This window comes from Arvicola amphibius, chromosome 13 (assembly GCF_903992535.2).
Source record: "Arvicola amphibius chromosome 13, mArvAmp1.2, whole genome shotgun sequence".
In the NCBI taxonomy this organism is placed as follows: domain Eukaryota; kingdom Metazoa; phylum Chordata; class Mammalia; order Rodentia; family Cricetidae; genus Arvicola; species Arvicola amphibius.
The window spans coordinates 20,565,897-20,585,706 of record NC_052059.1 but is presented as its reverse complement, the minus strand read 5'-3'; the positions used below and the strand labels follow the sequence as shown (position 1 = coordinate 20,585,706).

Below are 19,810 nucleotides of genomic sequence, written 5' to 3'. Positions count from 1 at the left end.
CTGCCAGATTTGAGCAAAAAGTAGATATTCAAATTTTTTAAAAACAAAACTGTAAATGGATCAGCTATGTGAACCAGACCAAAGGCAGGTCAGGCTCATATATGTGTATCATATATATGGTATACACACACACACACACACACACACATAGATGTACACATATACATAGGCATACACATACATACATATAAAGTGACAAGGCTCTATAAAATATGTTCTTAAGAGCTTCGCAAATAGTTTGTGGGCTTTTGTTTTGCTGCAGTGGAAAACCTTGTAAGGGGTAGCATGTTGAAAAGCCAGTGTTTAACTTAGAAGGATTTCTAGTGTAAAAACAAAAATGGGTCTTATTGCAGTAAAAAGGCATGGCCCACAGAAACTCTAGTGACAAAATAAAAGGTTTAGATAGGTTTAAAAGCAAATTAAAATAAAACATAAATTCCAAGATGTATTGACTTTAAATTGAATTAAACTTAAAGGGAAAGGGGGAAGAAACAATCTATTAAGAGTTATCAAAACCATACTTGGTGGTTTGATTGTATTATGAACATTAAGTAACTAAAAGTCTTCCAAAAAATGAACTGTTCTTTTAAAAAGTTAAATCCAACACCAATTCTCTGACCTGCCTCTGAGCTATTTGATCGCATGATTGGGTTTAATAACAGAGAAAATGAGGCCGGATTTTTGAAGATGAGGGCTGACCACATGGGATTGGTCACTTAGAGACAGACACGGGTGCAAAGACACTTATTAAAAAGCACTCTGGTGTCGCGAAAACAGACATCACCTGTCCTCTGAACGCGACAACCACAACTATAAAAATGAATCATTACTCACAGGAAGGAAAAGGGAGAAAAGAAATCGAGTTCACAGGATGATTTTATCTTTGCTGAAAAAAAAGCAAGCGTGTGACACTTTCTGTGCATATTCATTTACCTGGATTTGGAAAGGAGATGCACACCCCTGATACACTCTTTGGGGTGCATTTCTTCCCTAAGAGCCTGTTAAGCGGGGCTGCCCTGTGAACTGGCCAGTGTGCTCTCCATGGGCATAATATGCTGTTGATGTACGTAATATTACAGACATTTTTGTCAAAGTTTATGGTTCCGGCTTCGTGACCAGTCACATAAAGTCATGTACAAGACCATTAAGGATTAAGGAAAGTAGTTTCCGTTGGTGATTGCTGGGAAAAATGTAAAAAATTTAAAAAATAAACACTTACCCTCCATTAGAAACAACCCAACCAGTGCGTAGTAATGTATTTAGCTGTTACATTCCTACAGGTTTGGATTTCCAATTTTCAGAGCCCTTGACTATCTGTGAATGTTTGTGGCTTCTTTAGTTCCCGTTTCGTAGGAAAAGGTGCCACTGTATTAGGTAGATGGGCTATACTTATCTGAAAATATTAAACTCTGCTTTCCCCCTCTGGAGACTACAGTGCTAGCAAAAATAAGCCAAAGATGTAATGTCTATTTAAATACCCAGTTGAGCTGGCTGTTAGTTCTCAAATTAGATTCCATGCTCCGGCTAGAATCAACATGGTTTAAATATTAAAAACTTCATAATTCATAAGGCCAACCCCACCTCTTCGGCACGTACGGCAACGGAAGGTAGAAAGGTCTGTGGAAACTTGTAGCTGCTTAAATACCGTAGGGGGAAATACGCCGAGGTTGGTATGCAAGGATTTGAGAAAATGCTTGACATTACAGCTTTTATTCAGGGCACAAGGGATCTGCTAAAGGATAGATAGACCCACTGCTGAAAACACAGAAATGAGACCTGTTTTACATTTGTTACCATAGTGCCTCTTGTTTTCCTCTGAACTTTAGTTTGTATACTTAAAAAGACACATTCATCGGATAGGACTGGAAACCTCAGCTCCCCCACCTTCGGTCTTCAGCTTTCGAGTTTCAGGTCCTTGCACAACACCTAAGACATGCAATACCTTTTTTCGCCCTAATCCTGGCAGAGAACAGTTCGGAGAGATCTCCCTCCACGTCTCCACCCTGATTTCCCCTCTTCCTAGATTCCGCCCGCTCCTCTCTTTCCCTCCGCCCTGTGCTCCGCCGGCCCAATCTGTCAGAGAAGTTGTGTACAAACTGCGCCGCAGCCCTGCGCGCGAAGCTCATGGCCCGCGAGGGGTGCGGTCGGCCCGCCGGAGGCGGGACCTCGTGGGACTTCGTTCCCATTGGCTAGCTGCTGGATCCGGGGCCTTACTATTGGCCACGGCGCTGCCAGTCGCGTGAGCTGGTCCTGCCTCCCCGGAGTTGGGTGAAATAGAGGCGGGCGTCAAGTGTCAGTAGTCGCGGGGCAGGTACGCGCGCTCGCAGCTTGCTGGTGGAGCTCGGAGGTGGCGGGAGCGGGTTCCGGCCGAGTAAGAGAGCTCTGGGGCGGGGCGGGAGAAAGTGGCGGCCGGAGGACCTCGGCGGTGACGCGTGGCCGAGCCCAGGAGTCCCGATCTACGTGCCCGCCTTCGTGAGCCGCTGGCCGCCGGCCCAAGGGTCTCCCCGCAGCGGCCCCCGCGCCGAGTCCGCCGTCCCGAGCCAGCCCGGGCGAGGTGGGAATCGCGATCGCCCCGTGCCCCGCGCCTGTAGCCCCCCTTGACCGCCCATGGCCACGCGGGTGCTGACCATGAGCGCCCGCCTGGGACCCGTGCCCCAGCCGCCGGCCACGCAGGACGAGCCGGTGTTCGCGCAGCTCAAGCCGGTGCTGGGCGCTGCGAACCCGGCCCGCGACGCGGCGCTCTTCCCCGGAGACGATCTGAAACACGCGCACCACCACCCGCCTGCGCAGCCCGCGCCGCCGCCAGCCGCCGGCCCGCGGCTGCCCTCGGAGGAGCTGGTCCAGGTAAGCGGAGCGGCCGACCGGCCTCCCTGCCCGGGCTCGGGCGTGTCCCGCCACTGCGAGGCGCGGGCGACAGGGGCCGCTCCAGGCTGGGGCGCGCGGGAGCCGGTGCCCGGGTGGGCAGCCCCGCCCTGCGCTCCCAGACGGGGCGCCACGGAGTGGATGGGGGAGCGAGGCGGGGGTCCACCCGGATCGGCCCATAGGTACTCGCGCGCACCTTGTCTGTTTTCTTGCGTGGGAATGGAAGCTTGTGTCCACACTCAATTTGACTTGAATTGTTTCACCTTGATGCTCTCTCCTGATGGCCCTGGCCTAGGAAGTCCACCTGCCTACGTCCTCTGGGATGAAGTCGAAATGCGGATAGGAGTACTGGGGTTTCATACCCCTGTGGCTCACTTTAGAATGGATTGTAAGGCCCGTTTGGGAAGCTAGACTCAGAGGATCTAAGGTTGTATCAGAATACTGCTTTTTTCCTTAAAAAGAAACACGCGCCCCAAAAGGCCAGGGGTGTTGTTTTAGTGTGCGCGTAAATTTCCTCCCGGAGTCGCGTTGAAAGCTGGCAGTTGGCTGTTACACTTGCCCAGCAGCCGAATTAGAGCAAGCGCCTGTTTCTTTCGCCCACGCACGGGAGTCATATAGCCCAGAAAAAACTTCCCGGGACTTTCAGCTAGTCCCAAGGAAAAAAAAATTGGAAACAGACCCACATGCAAACAGCTGGAAGAGCTAAAATCAGAAACCACTAACCGCCGCGGGAGCACAGTGCACGAAAGGGTTTTAGTTCGGTTTATTTCAAGACGCTTGGTTTAATAGCCTCTTGCTGTATTGTGTGTTTGCACCCAGCGCCTGTTTCGCGGGGTCTGCCAGTGTCGTCGTGCTTTGAGAGGACAGTGGCATTTGTCAGATGTGACTCACATGGCTTGAGCATGAATCTTTATTTTTAAGTCGTGCATATCCGGGAAATCCCGTCCTGTTCTCGTCCACAACCAGATCCTAATAATCTGAGGTCCGAGATGAAATTCTTTTGAAATTTAGAAGCAGAAATACCACTCTTTTTCGCCGATTGGGGTGCAGTGGTTTATTGTTAAATGAACTATTTCATTTAGTTGGGCTTTGTTATTTTTTTTCTAACTTGGTTTTCAATGTCAAGAGAAATTGGGAGAAATTAAGCTTTTGTTCTGTTGGAAGGGAAGAAGAGAGCTGGGAAAAGACCAGGCGTTCTTAAACAATCAGGGCCTGGGGGGAATATTTGGCTCTTTTGCTCCAGCAGTTGTCTCTTAGGAGATAGCAAGAGGGTACGGGATGACTGCGCTTTTTACAGAGGAAGGGGGAATGTAGCATTGGCCCACGGAAAGGACATGATAAATGTTTTGCTGATGACTGTGTTGGCAATCCAGCAGCCTCCCCACCCACGGGCGTCTTAGCACCAGTCTACCAAGGGAGTGATTTTCTCCTTGATAATTAAAGATCTGTTTTAGATAGGGATATGAATAGGAACATTTCATTATTACATTAACCAATTACCGAATCTGCTGGTTAGAACCAACATTTACATCCAGTGTTGAATCTGTAATTGTTTGGTTTTAGTGCAGACGAGGGTTTGCTCCAAACGCTGAAATTTTTATTAATCAAAAAAGGTACTGAAATGGCCAGAAAACATTTTATGTTAGACAGACGTGAGATACCTAACTCTGCCCACATAAAAGCCCTTTGAAATACTATTTTTAAGATTTTAAAAGATTTTAGTTTTCAGATAAAGCCTGTTAAATGTAACGGACATGAACAGAATTGAGGCAGCTTGACAATACTCTGGTACTGTACTCTAACTGCAGATTTAGCCTTCTTGGGCTGGGGTGAGACTTGATTGCATCAGAAGGGAATACTGTTTGTCTTCGCCTCCCCCCCCCCCCCCCCGCCTCTCTTTCACTTTTGTCTGGGAATGATTTGGGGGAGTGATTTTACTAAAGACATATCATACAGACTTTTGGTTAACCAATAATTACACAATTGACAAAATAAACTCTTCTGTTTATAAGCAACTCTTAGGACTTGGCCCCCGTATTGGTGTTGGGAGTTTTTAGTGAGTGCTGTTTATTTGTGCTTCCTGAATGAATCGGTGGATTCACTGTGTCCGTGTGCCGCCTCTTTTGTAGACGAGATGTGAAATGGAGAAGTACCTGACACCTCAGCTCCCTCCAGTTCCAATCATTCCCGAGCCTAAGAAGTACCGGCGAGACAGCGCTTCCGTGGTAGACCAGTTCTTCACCGACAGTGAAGGCTTACCTTACAGTATCAACATGAACGTCTTCCTCCCCGACATCACTCACCTGAGAACTGGCCTCTACAAATCCCAGAGACCATGCGTGACACAAATCAAGACCGAACCTGTTACCATTTTCAGCCACCAGAGTGAGACGACAGCTCCTCCTCCAGCCCCGACCCAGGCCCTCCCTGAGTTCACCAGTATATTCAGTTCCCACCAAACCACAGCTCCAGAGGTGAACAACATCTTCATCAAACAAGAACTGTCTACCCCAGATCTTCATCTCTCTGTCCCTTCCCAGCAGGGCCACCTGTACCAGCTATTGAATACACCGGATCTAGACATGCCCAGTTCTACAAACCAGACGGCAGTAATGGACACCCTGAATGTTTCTATGTCAGCCGCCATGGCAGGCCTCAACACACACACTTCTGCTGTCCCGCAGACTACAATGAAACAGTTCCAGGGCATGCCCCCTTGCACATACACCATGCCAAGTCAGTTTCTTCCACAGCAGGCCACCTACTTTCCCCCGTCACCACCAAGCTCAGAGCCTGGGAGTCCCGATAGACAAGCCGAGATGCTCCAGAATTTAACTCCGCCTCCATCCTATGCTGCTACGATTGCTTCTAAACTGGCAATTCACAATCCGAATTTACCCGCCAGTCTGCCAGTTAATTCACCGAGTATCCAACCCGTCAGATACAACAGGAGGAGTAACCCCGATCTGGAGAAAAGACGTATCCACTACTGCGATTACCCCGGTATGTGGTCCGTGTGCTTGCAGCATGGCCCGTGTTTTATGTTGGGTGTGCTCAAGTGCTTTCGTGTGCGTGCACATATGTTCGCACCGTTTTGAACCTATGAAAATATATAGCAACAGTGTATTTGACTTTTAAAAATAAGTCACCTAGTTTCTCTTAGTGTTCTAGTCCTGCATTTTATGCTGGTGTGTACTTAGGTAATAAGTCTATTACTTGTCTTATGTATTTATGTCTTATGTAGTCAGAGATGGCCCATGCCTTTAATCCCAGCAGTGAGGCTGAGGCAGGAAGATTACACATTCGGACTAGCCTGAGCTACATAGCAAGATCCTGACTCTTAAATAACAATTTCCACAAAATTTTTTTTTAATGGTTAGAGCATTCTAGGGAATAAGTTAACTTGGATTTCTTTCTCTTTAGTAGTAAATAAAATTTGGGTTTCATTTAGTCTAAAATTGTGTCATTCAATTCCAAAAAGTCTCCTGGAGATTGAGTAGGGTGAGAGGCAATAGCGTGGTAACGAAGTTCAGGGTGCGGGTCCCTCTTAGCAAGTACAAGGCTGCTCGCTCGCAGGACAGATTGGAGGAAGAGTTGTTCCGTTAGTGTGTACACATTCTCGAATGAGATACGTGACCCAAAATATAATTTGACGGTAATAAATATATCTCCCAAGTTGCTGGCGTAAGCGAGTTTATGATTAATATAGGACACAGTTTACTGACTATGGTGCGTGATGTGGCGTGACATGCTAAATGAACAAAAAAAAAAAAAACCAAAATAGGAGTGTGGAAAGTTATAGTCATCTTGGATAACGACTTACATGGTCAGCACCACATCCACTAAGTTAAAGATCTAAAGACTGGGACAACTCAAGCCACTGAAGCTTGTGTTAGAGTAAAAAGCACACGTTTCCCATTTGTTCCTCGACTGGATTGCCCATGTTCGATGCTCCCAACGTGATACATAGGTCGGATCACCTCCCTCTACCTTCTCATAAGATCATGGGGGAGTGCGCCTTGAAATTGCTTAACCGAAGCTTCCAGTGTTGTGTCTAGCACAAGAGAGTTCATCTTTAAAGCCAGATTTTAAGCACGGAATCATCAGATGTAAAGGTTTCCCAAGGCCCTGGAACTGACAAGCTGCTCTTCCTCTGTTCCTTTATTTCAGGTTGCACTAAAGTTTATACAAAGTCGTCTCATTTGAAAGCTCACCTGAGGACTCACACGGGTAGGTAATTTTCTTGCTAATTCCGCGAGTTGTGTAAATAGCCTAAGTGGCATTCACCCTTTTAAAAGCCAACACGTGTTGGATCTCTTCTTTCTGTCGACTGTTTTAATGGCCTACCTTTTCACCAAGGGCTTGGCTCAAAATTCAGTTCCCCAAGAAAGCCTGGTTCCAGGCAAGCTGAGGTTCCCTCAGTGAGACCTTGCCCTGTCACCTCCTGGAGAATTAATGACCCCCCAGAACGTAAACAGTGTTTACTAATGGATTTTAAAACTTTAATGGCAATGCTTATTTCTGTCTTGAAAGAAGGAAAAATTCTTGGTAAATCATCTTGCTTTAATAAAGCCCTTTTAAACTAAAAAAAAACTTTTCCACTTAGCATGTTAAGCGGCAGTACTTAACACCGGTGGCTTCAAATATTTGTGTTTGGCGTATTTGCTGTGTCTGAAACACAGGCCTGAAATCTGCAGGGTATTAAAGTAGGGTGGTCAGAGTGAAGGGCGATAGTTGAGACATTACTCCACACCCAACCTCAGCCCTTACTGGGTTGAGAATCCTCATCTTGAGTCTTCCGTTTCACCCTTGGATGAAGATGCTTTTGAGTTTAGTCTCTAATTTTATAATGATTTGTTTTGTTAAATTCACAGCAGCCCTTTGTGGGAGCTATTAATTTTGAAACCTCATATCAAAAACACGTTTAACCTGAAATTTGGTAGCGTGCTTTATTAAAGGGCTCCACATACCCATAATATTTTCAAGTGTCTGGATAATGTTACTATTGTAATTTTCTTTAAAAAAAAAAAAAGCCCTAAAGGAAGAAAACAGATAAAAGTGGCTGCAGTTTTTCCTCAAAGACAGCCTCCTTACCTGAAGTTCAAAGAATAAGTTTGCTAATAAAAGCAGTGACCTAGCAAAATGTATTATTCCATCATTGCTATGGAAACCAAAGTATTCAACAGTTCCTTTGAATGGGTTGTTGGATTAGTGTGAGGACTTGAATCTCCCTAGGCTAGATGTTACTATGGAAATTGAGTTTTGATAAATGAAGTAGTTATCTGTAACTGCTGCATTAAAAAATAAAAGCCTTGAAACAAAGGTCAGTGCCCGAACTGGAGCCCTGAGAGGGGGCGGTTGCAGACGTTTGTGTGCTCGATATCTGAATGCTAAACACTTCTTGAAACCCAAATGGTACTGTCGACAATGTGCTAGATACCAGGCCTTTCCGAGAAATGGTGGCTCCTGGGTTTATCTGTGATAGGAATGGATTGTTTTGGCCTGAGGTTATTTTTTTTGCAGGTAATCGCAAACAGAATAATCCAGCACGTGATAAGAAAGTCTAATCTTAAATTTCCAAAATACAGTTGATACATGCCAGAAGATTCCACGTAGAAATAGAAAAAGAAAAGAAAGAAAGAAAAAAAACACCAAAAAACTAAAATATCTGATTTCCAGACTGCTGTTGTATTAGGGAAACACTGAGCTTTTGGTCAAGGGGAAATAGAACTAGCTTAGAAACATTTGAGCTATTGTTCTCTCTCTCTCTCTCTCTCTCTCTCTCTCTCTCTCTCTCTCTCTCTCTCCTCTCTCTCTCTCTCTCTCTCTCCCCCCCTCCTTTCTCCTCTTGGTCTCTCATCAGAAGTCCTTGAAATGGGAGATAAGGAGGAGGGAATGTATTTTCGAGGTTAAAGTCCCATAATAAAAGAAGTGTGCAATTGCACATAACGAAGTAATCAACTGCTTATTGGAGGGATGTCGTCAGGCCATATCTAAATAGCCTTTCCACCCCTGTCGGGGTTTACTGCTCTGAATGCTTGTACCTGGTATCCTGGAACTTGACCTGCTGGCAAAGAAATTTAATAGTGGGTAGTCTGAACAATGCCTGTGCTAATAAAAGAGCAAACTGAGACAGAGGATCTAGGCCTAGTTAGGGTCCCATGCGGGGACTTTTTCACTTGATGATAAATATCGTGGCCTTAAACGTCTAATAAGTAAGACCATGTAATGTCATTTAATAAAGTTTTGTTTGATAGTCTTTCAAATGCCTTGGGGAGGGTTTGTAACAGACTTGCTCATCTGGCTAAACCCGTTCTTAGGTAATCATAGAGCATTGAGGCTTTCTCCTCATTTCTAGTTTCTAGACAATGCCTCTTAAAATTACCTGTTCGCTGGCTGCCGTTGTCTCCTCCCTTCCTCTGCTCCTGTCCAGTGAGTGCACAGACAGCCAGCAGATACTAGTGTGCTGTTTTGTTCCTTTTCCTTGTAATGCCCAGGCAGAGGAAACAGTTTTGCTTTTTTTTTTTTTTTCTGAATAGAATCTGTGATTTATTACCTTGTCTTGCTTTTCTTTCTGTCCCATTTCCTCCCACTTGGAAAACTTGTTAGGGGACTTCGAAAACTATATGGCAGTGTTGCGTATTTGACAAAAGATGCTTCTCTAATGGTTGCTGGCAGAACGAAGCACCCCTGCATTTCCGCAGAAAGTAATTGGAGTTGCTTTTAGATGTCAAGTTACCATATGTCTCAACCGATATAAGCAATTAAACAACTTTCCTCAATGCTCTATTTAATGACTTATTTCTGGGGTTCCAGGTAGGGTTTAACCTGGGTCACAGAGTGAATCTAACCAAATACCCTGACACGCAGCACAGCTATTCCTAAACCAGGACAACAGTAAAACACCAGTCTGCATTTGGAGTCCCAAGTATCATAGAAGTCAAGGTTTCTAAGTTTGAGGACTTGGATGTCTTTAGAGAGAAACTCGCATACAAGAACTTAAAGTGCTACTGTGTATGGTCAGACAAGATCTGAGACATAACTATCTGTGTTTATCTGTACGTGGGACAGCACGCTTGTGGGCTCATAGGCATCCTTTATGTGGGTGAGTGGGTGCTTGTTAATGGTGTCTGTGATGCATGTGCACACATTAATATGCTTCTGTTTAGAAATAGTTAGGGCTGCTTCTAGGCAACAGGGCTAGTAAGCGGTCTATTCCCAAATCAAAATATTTGTATTTTGAATAGCACTTAAGAGAACATTTCATTGAAATTCTTAGGCCTTGTGATGTTTACAAGGGAGAGACACAGTGCCACCGTCTTCACCTGACCACCTTTCAAATAACGCCTAGCCTAATTCTGTGCTCGTAAGCCACCAAGATAGAGAAACTGTCTTCTGTAAACGGCTTATTGTTCCTGTGTTCATATGCTCAGTACTGGTTTTAAAAGAGAACTTTCTACGTTCTAGGCTGTCTTAGCAATGAGCTACACCCCAGACTCCGTCACAGAATTCCATTAGGAAGACAGTAGAATTCCACTGTTCAGCCTTGGCTCTCTGCAGCAGGGCATATATAGAATGAGCAGTTGTATTAACCACCTGGGAGCGGCCAAGCACAGTTTGGCTGGCCAGGGGTTGGAAAAGAAAAGGGGCAATTATAAATTCCCACAACCAACGTGGAAACAAGAGCAAGAGCACAGGGGACTCTTTTGAGTACTGTATTCGAGATCTCCTGATGAGGATGGACTGTAACCTGTCCCTCAGTGTGACAGGGCAAGTCCCCACCTTGTCCCTTAACATGCTGTGGAAAACAGATTATCTAGTGACATTGATTTGTAAGATGTTTCCACGTGTGTCCCCTCCCCGCGCCCCCCCCCCCCATACACACACACACACACAGGGTTTCTCTGTAGCTCCGGCTGTCCCGAAACTCACTCTGTAGACCAGGCTTCCTTCCACGTGTGCTTTTAAAAGTACACAATTTTGGCTTCTGCTTTAGTTTCTAAGTTTGACGTGGGCCACTGAGGGTCCCTGTCTTTGCTGGGAACTTAATTTCCACAGGCTCTATCAGACACAGTCTTGATACTGTTGGCATCCGAGATGTTTTTAGTACAGGCATTTTTTTTTTTTTTTCCTCCACTGAAGAACTCTAGGCTACCCTGTGGAAAGGGGTGAAAGGCAGTAAACAAGAACCAGGAAGGATTCATTTCAGGCCGTAGTGGATGTTGGAGGTCATACGGGTTGGATCTGGACGAGATGGACATTAGTTGGATTCCTAACCTGTTGTGTCAGGATACATTTGCATGAGGGAAATATTTTGTACATACAGTATCTAGTGATTTTCATGTATTTAAAAACAGCACATTGGAAAGCTTCACAGTGTTAGTATTTCAGTGTTCTGGTTCACTTGGAGCTTTGAAATTTATTTTTTACATTGACTTTACAGCCTTTTTTTTGAGTAGTGGCTTACAGGATTGTTGGTTTAGACCCCAGGAAAGGTACTGATGAGCATGAAAGCTTAGAAACAATTTCTTTTTAATGACTCACCAAGAAGACTAAACTTCCCTTCAGGGACGAGTTCTTTTCATCTGAAAAACATTTACATAGGAAATTGATCAAACATTGTTTCAGGATGATGAAGCTTATCAAAGGTTAAGAAGTATAATTTAATTCAGCAGATTTTTTTTTCACTGGTTTTCTGAAGAATCCAAAGAATTAATCTCATTTTACCCTTTAGTTTTTAAACTAGTGGGAGGAGAGTTCCTACGTAGATGAAATACAGTTGTTGAAATTGAGAGAGAGGCAGTCAGCCGCGTGAGGGCTGGAGGAACGCAGAGCACAGTATTTAAAAATATATATTTTAATTACCCAGGAATTTTCCTTTGCCGAGTATTTTTAGTTCTACCTGATGGCCCACATCTTTTCTGGTGAAAGATTAGAAACAAAAGTCACGTCCTACTTGAGGGGAAATGACTCTCGTCTGCCTGGGCGGTTCATATTCGTGGATACCTAACTAGTCTAAGGGCCAGGAACTGCTTTAGAAGCACAGAGTGGCTAGTTTTTTTTGTTTGTTTTGCCTAAAAACATCCATGAAGAATGAATTCCCTTTGACTACTTCATAAAGAAGCAGGTGGGCTACTGGGCAGGGGAGCCAGCGGAAGAGCTGGGCGCACGAAAGGACGAAACCCTTTCACTGACATTTAGGCGTTTTTGTTTGAAGTTAGTTTGGGACCTTAATAAAAAGAACCAATCCAGAGTGGCATCTTTTTGTCAGGGGCTTTAAGAACTGTTGCTTCATGTCAACTCTGAGCTCTTGTTGAGGCTGAGAAATCGTCCAGTGTAGGATCCACTCTGCCTGTCCCTCAGTCCCCACAGCAAGGTCACGCTCCGTTCTTTGCTCCAGCACATGGATGCCCTGTGGTCCCCGAATAAGACCCCTTGGTGCTTGTGACCAGCACTGTGACCTTGCAGAACTATGGGGGCTGTTCCAGTTCTATAATCGGAAATTTGTTTGCAGAGAATCTATCCTGCTGACCTCCAGGATAAGGGATTCTAATCTTTTATCCCGAAGACACTCGAAGAAGAGTTGTCATCTGCATATGGTTGATGGTGGTCCCGAACCTCACACCAGCTTCCCCACTGCCCTCATCTTCATTATGAAAATAACTGCTCAGACTTGGGTGAAACATTGTTTTCAAAGAGGCAGTCGCGGAGGAGTGCAGAACAAAGGGGCAGCCAGGAACACAACATACAGACCCCCCCCCCCCCACACACACACACTCTTGCCTCCCTGCCCAGGGCCGCATTAAAGAGTTCAAGTACATTCGATCCCGGAGACTGAGCCCACCACCCTGTGCACAGTCTGTACCGCTGAGGCGCATCCCTAGTCCCTGTTAAAGTCCGCTTATATGGTGAGGGCACTAAAATCTCTTCATGGAAAAGTACTGGCAGGGTTGTCTGTAGTAAATAAAAAAAAGTCAATGAGTCCAAATCCCTGACACTTCTCTCAGATATGTAAATGCTAGTTTCCATGATTCCTTCAATGGTTTCTGTTTTCCCCTTTTACTTATTAGAAGCAAATCTGGTCTTAAGTCTGTTTTAGAAGTGAATACCCGCAAGTCTGTGGTAGGGAGGGCAGTTATTGTTAGGGACCTAATTATCTATCATGCAATAGTGCAGGTGGTGTCCTCTTAACATTGGTTTCAGTTCTGGTAGTTTGGGGCTTTTATCTTTATTATATTGATTAGACTGACTTTTCAACACGGACAAGGAAACATAGATAAATTTACTGTAATAAACCTTACGGCTGCCTTATTTCCTTTGCCACAACAGTCTACGTAGAACTTTCTAGTAAAGGACCTTGGTATGCGACTATTGAATCTGTTCAACAGAGCAGAGAAACCTCCCATTCTATTGTGGGTTCAGAAGTCTTTGGTTTCCCTAGGGAGGGCCAGGCTGGCCTTGAATCCACAGAGATCTGCCTGCCTCTGCCTCTCAGGTGTTAGGATTAAAGGCGTGTACTAGCACTGCCTGGAGAAAGGTCATCTTTAAAATCTGTTCATCAGATCTTGCGGAGGCTGGTTTTTTTTTTTTTTTTTTTTCTTTTTTTTCTTTTTTGGTTTTTCGAGACAGGGTTTCTCTGCAGCTTTTTTAGAGCCTGTCCTGGAACTAACTCTTGTAGACCAGGCTGGCCTCGAACTCACAGAGATCCGCCTGCCTCTGCCTCCCGAGTGCTGGGATTAAAGGCGTGCGCCACCACCGCCCGGCTGGAGGCTGTTTTTGAAAAGTTGTCAAAGTGTTCTTGAGCCCAGTGGAAGAAACCTCATTAAGGTTACATCTGGAGATGGAACAGCCTTCAGAGTCTCCTAGATGAGGCTCTGTCTAGCTACAGAGTACCCTGCGCCTCTCACAGGCCAGGCTTTAAGGGCCTCTGAGTCCATTAGCTATCCCATTCTCACGAGAGACTGTATAATCTGAGTGAACACGTATGTATTCACTTCTTGAATCATCGAAAGGGTATAACAGTGTTTGCTAATGAAGACTTAAGTGGGGTATTAGAGAAAGTGCAGGCCAGGGCTCTTAATGTGGAGCCCATTGCTCAGCTTCTAACTTGTGGAGCTGCTTTGAGAGCTGAAGGAGAGAATTACCTAGCTCTAGAGCAGACTTCTGGAGGCCCCATGAAGCCTTGTCTCTTCCGGGTAGGTGTTTTTGCTAAGGTTTAGACAGTATGCTAGTAGCTTTATCAGCATGTGTGTTTAACTTGGACATATTTTTCAGAGGTTAGGGATTCTTCAGCCGTCCCTTCTAGGTCTAAGGCAGGGAAGAAAGTGCACCCTGGGAGATGAAGCAGAAGGGTTTCCACACCACATAGTCTTGCCACTGTTTTCGCTTTGCCTTTCTGCAGTTTGACGCTAGCAGCCGAGGGCTTAAAAATACAGCGGATGCTGAAAGAGCTTAACTAAGTATTTCAAATTGGTGGCATTGGAAAGAGATTCTTTAGAAATCCAATTACTTTTGAAAGCTCTATCCTGTTGAAATATAACTTGGAGGAAGTCAGTTTGCTTTCCCAGAAGTCCTGACCGTAGTGTTTCTGGCTGAGGAAAAAAGGCTCAAGTCTGCTCCCAGGCCAGAAATGGGGTACCAGCTTCCTCTACGATGTTTTGCTTGAACAGTGTTGACACTTGAACAAATCCCATAGAAACTGCCCCAAGTGGGGGATAGTTGTCCTTGCTTTTATAGTAAGCCTTGGCCCTGGCAACTGCCCTTCCAGACACTGGTGGTATTCTTGGCCGAATAGGCTATAGGTGCCCATAAATTGAGAGCAAAACCCCAAATGTTTTAGGAACTTTAATGGCTACTGTGTGTCAACCAATCAGTAAAGTCAACTTTACAAAATATTGGTGCAGTTTATTGCTTTGCAGCCAGTAAAAACAGTGAACAAAAAGAGTCCAGTGTCCCCTGCTTCTCAAGTAAACTCTGAAAACTTAGTTCTCTGTGTGTAATTATTAAATTCAAAAGGCTTCAATGATCCTTCTTAAACTGGGACTCCTGAGGAAGTTGATTTTTTTTTTTTTGCCTTGATTTAAACATCAGAATTAGATCTCTCCCCCACCGAATAACAGGAAAGCCATGCTTGTTACTGTAATTTATTTTCACTGGACATTTCTGTGTGAAATTCTTTCTTCTGTTTGATTTACATCTCTGAGCCTGATAGTTACAGTTACCACGAGTGTTGAGTTCTCTCTGTGAATCCAGCGTTGTGAGAGTGTAAAGGGAAGAGAAATGACTGTTCTTTTGCTTAAAAGCCTGAGTGTTAGCGTAACTTTCTAGGCTGAGTTTACTATGAGGGAGCAAAGTACACGGTTTCAAATTCACCCATCCCAAAGATGACTCTGTGTGTGTGTGTGTGTGTGTGTATGTGTGCGCACGCACGCGCGCACACCTGTGTTGGAAGAGAAATCTAGAATGGAGATGTGTGTTTGACTTGACAGTTTTCAAAGAGCATGTATGTAGTTTAAACTAGTTTCAAGCTCGTAATCCCCCTGCCTCAGCCTCCCCAGTACTGGGGTTCCTGGAATTTACCACCAGGCCTTGCTGACATGGGCATTTTAAAAACTGGATTGGTGGGAACCAAAAAGAGAGTCAGTTTTAAGTATGCCTTCCATCAGAGGCAGAAGATGGGGGAGCGGAGAGTAGGTTAAGGTGAATATCCTCTAGGTAAAGGTACGATGCTTTGGGACCAGTTTCATGCCATCGGTTCTGGCCTTTGCTTCTTTGTTCCTCGAGACTTTAGGGTCAGAATAGCGATCGGCACATTGAAGGGTACATTGGCCACGTGCCGTGGAAGCTGCAGAGTGTGGACATTAACATTCAACTGAGCAGTCGCAGCTTCTAGAAGATGATACCGCTAAGTTAGACAAGGGCTGTGGAGTTGCTGGCAGAACTACATCAAGTTTCTTCCCTTTCAGCCCAAGCTGGTCTTTATTAGCAATCTCTCTGCCTCAGGTCTGCCAGACGAAAACCCTTTAAGAAGAAGTTGGGGGGAAATTATCCATGAAAATGCCAGCGAAACAAATACTATTGATGTCAGTCTTGACCAGGTTTAGTGTTCAAAGGCTTGGAATTTGGGGGGTTGCATAGGAAGATACTTTATCTTAAGTAGGATCAATTCTAAAATAGCAAATTCAAATTGTATTACAAATATGAAGTAATTTTGGAAGTTAAGTGGCTGAATTTGGGAAAACCTGAGGAATCATACAAGCTGTATGCAAAGGACTGGAAAAAACTGAAATTGGGCCAGATTTTTAGGTATCAACCGAGCTCCCCAAGGCCTGACCGTTTTGTCTTAATTGTTGTATTCCACAACTTTTTGTGGCCTGAATAATTGCCAAATTGTTCCTGGGATGAATTTGGGGTGAAGGTGGAGACAGGGTCTATATATATATATATATATATATATATATATATATATATATATATCCCGGGCTGTCCCAGAACTCACTATGTAGACTAGGCTAGCCTGGAATTTACCTGCCTCTGCCTCCCGAGTGCTGGGATTAAAGGTGTGCCACCTTGCAGAACAAATTTTGATAACCTTAGTGGAACAACACTTAAGGCACAAGTTCAATAACCATGTGTCCCAGCAAATGCTAGGGTGTAGACAAGGGCTTAGTAGTGTGGCCCTTCCTTGCCTGCCATGTGGAAGGACACGGGTTCAAGTCTCGGCACTCAAAACCAACAACAACGAATCTAAATGGTCTGACCCACCGGGTAATGGTTGTGCACCCCTTCAATCCCAGCACTAGGGAGGCAGGGGCAGGGAGATTTCTGACTTTGAGGCCAGCTTGGTCTATACACACACACACACACACACACACACACACACACACACACACACACAGAGAGAGAGAGAGAGAGAGAGAGAGAGGAGAGAAGGTCAGTGCGGATTTATCAGTACCAGATTCTGATTTGCTTAAAGAATTTATTAAATACCAAATGGAAAAATGTTTAGATAAAGAAATGAAATTTTAAAAGCTTTTCTGTTTTGCTTCAGCCTGCACAAAGCATGCGCCAAGGTGTGTGCTCGTGTGGACATGAAGGCAGCAGACCGAGGAGATCAGTGTTAGCACACTCCTGTAGTCCAAGCACTGGGGAGGTGGAGGCAGAAGCTTCAGGAGCTCAAGCTTATCCCCACCTAAGTGATTGGAAACCCATGAGATACTTCTAAAAAAAGACACAGCCTGTGGGGCCCAGGCTCTACACTGAGGACCCAGGAGCAGGATTAGGCTAAACGGTGGCACATGAGCTTCGTGGTGAAGGCATGGTCTGAGCAGCAGGCGCCCTCACTGGCAGACGCCATTAGTTTTGTTTGGTCACGGAGAACCTTTATTTGTGAGATGACATCATCCAAAGGCACATGCTCACTTTAAGAATGCATTGGTTAGCTACAGAGAAACCCTGTCTCGAAAAACTGGAAGGAAAAAAAAAGGAAAAGAAAAAAAGAATGTATTGGCTTCCCAATTAGGGACACTGATTTATTTTGCGTTTGCCTAAAATTTCCATTCTTCAGCCTCCCTCTTCACCTCCATCTCAGTAATGAATTGCTAGGTTGCTTGTCACTTGCTATGTAGGCCAGGTTGGCACCGAGTGCTGCAAAAGGCCAGGTGGCCCACACCCAGCTGATTCTCCAGCTTTGGAAAGGCATAGATTGTCCATTTCTTGAGGGTTACAGGTGGCATCCTCCATGGAAGGACTTGAGGATGTTCTGAGGGGCGTTCAGAGCGTGGCGCGGGCTTTGCACTTGGTCTTGCGGCAGACCCTCACGTCCCTTGTCTCTTCCTTGCCGCAGGTGAGAAGCCCTACAAGTGCACCTGGGAGGGCTGTGACTGGAGGTTTGCACGGTCGGACGAGCTGACCCGCCACTACAGAAAGCACACGGGTGCCAAGCCGTTCCAGTGCGGGGTGTGCAACCGCAGCTTCTCCCGCTCCGACCACTTGGCCCTGCACATGAAGCGACACCAGAACTGAGCGCTGCGCCGACCCGGCCCGATGCCTCGCAGTCAGCTCTGCCACCCTTTAAACCGCAGACCTAACTTCATATATAAAAAGAGGAAAAGAAAAGAAAAAAACAAAAGAACTGGAAATGTATATTTTGTATATTTGAGGCCACAGGGAATACATTGTATTCATACCAAAGTGTTTGGTTATTTTGAGAACCTGGAAGCTTGCTGTCATGCTCACTGCTGGCTTTAGTCCAGCAAACTTCATCTCCAGACAGGCAGCCACATCTCAGCATGGGGAACCAGTGGGGGCGCACGGGGTGTGTATGCTGTTTCTGTGCAGACTGCACACGCTATCATTGGTGACATTGTTTAGTATAAACAAACCAGTTGACAGGCATCCGGACAGATTGTCAAGATTTTACTTGACATGGACTTTTTTTTTTTTTTCTTCGAGATTAGATTATTTCCATAGCGGAGGTACACAGTGTACCTGGCAATTCACAAATAGCCATTGAACAAATGTGTTTTGTTTTTGTTTTGTTTTTTTATATGAGTTGCCTATATTTGCTATTCAAAATTTTGTAAATATGCAAATCAGCTTTATAGGTTTATTACAAGTTTTTAAGGATTGTTTGGGGGGGGGGGAAATCACACTTTTGAAAATAACTATGAATACATGTAAAGGTAGAATTTGTGGTTAAGATACCTCTCAAAAAAGTTACCAAATCCATTGCTTTGGGGAGGGAATAATCATTTGAATGAGTAAAATTTCGCTCTCTGATTGAAATAAGATTGTTTATTTTAAATATGAAAGATTTTTTTATATGAATTTAAACTGAAGAGCTTAAAGATAGTTAGAAGACACAGACATTAAAGGTTTTACCATAATTTAAACAGTATCATTGAAGTGGGTGAGGGCTGGTGTGGCTGTCACACATGTCCTTGTTGACCTTCGGGCTCTGTTTGCACTCGTGAAAGCATTGAATCTCTGGTGCAGTTCATGTTGACTGGGATGTTTGCTCCTGCAGTACTGTTGGTTAAATGACAATTTATGTGGATTTTTGCATGTAATATCCAGTGAGACACAGTAATTTTTATTGAAATTACAGTGCTGTGTAGTTAATCTGTTAATACTGACTCGGTGTCTGCCTTTAATATCAGTGATATGTTGAAAGCTTACCAATATGCAATCTCATAGGAATGTGACGTTGATGCTGTTAACCAAAGGGCAGAAATCATAAGCAAAATGCCAAAAGCGGTCTTAATTGAAATTTTAATTCTTGTTTTTAAAATATTGTTTATCATTATTTATTTTGTGGTAATATAGTAAGTTTTTTTAGAAGACAATTTTCATAACTTGATAAATTATAGTTTTGTTTGTTAGAAAAGTTGCTTCACTGTGTAAATAGGTGACAAACGGTGTAAATAGTTTTGTAAGAGGCTTCGAGATGTTTATACGTGGACACACCTACATCAAAAGCGTCAATCGGCTGCTGTTTTGCTTCTTTGTCCCTTATTTTTGTATTGTGGTCATTTCCTATGCAAATATCGGAGCAAACAGCTGTATAGTTGTAGAATTTTTTGAGAGAATGAGATGTTTATATATTAACGACAATTTTTTTTTGAAAATAAAAAGTGCCTAAAAGATTTCTGTGGTGCCTTCTTTACCTTCCATAGCCGATAATAAGCATTATAATCCTGGAAAGATTTAGAGAAAGCCCGGAGACCTGTTTGCACCACAGGCACAAGCCTGTAATCCCAGTCTCTCAGGGCTGAATTCAAGGACATAGTGAGGTCCTGTCTGCAAAGGAAAAACCCTTTGAATCACACCGCCTTTAAGATGTAGCAGGAGTTACTTAGGAATTGAAGTTCAGACTGGGTGTGTATCTTGGTTGATAGAGTGGGTTGCCTAGCAAATGTGCCCAAAGCCCAGGGTTCCAGCCACAGCC

General features: G+C 44.5%; 1 protein-coding gene across 1 annotated transcript; it reads left to right on the top strand.

The window, feature by feature from the left end:
- The first annotated feature begins 2,607 nt into the window (after positions 1 to 2,607).
- Klf5 (Kruppel like factor 5) lies at positions 2,608 to 19,368 on the top strand. The gene is made up of 4 exons (XM_038310368.1): positions 2,608 to 2,844; positions 4,992 to 5,865; positions 7,033 to 7,092; positions 17,708 to 19,368. Exons 1-4 carry the CDS (start codon positions 2,608 to 2,610, stop codon positions 17,884 to 17,886), a joined length of 1,350 nt encoding a protein of 449 aa, XP_038166296.1. The 3' UTR covers positions 17,887 to 19,368.
- The last annotated feature ends 442 nt before the right edge of the window (positions 19,369 to 19,810 follow it).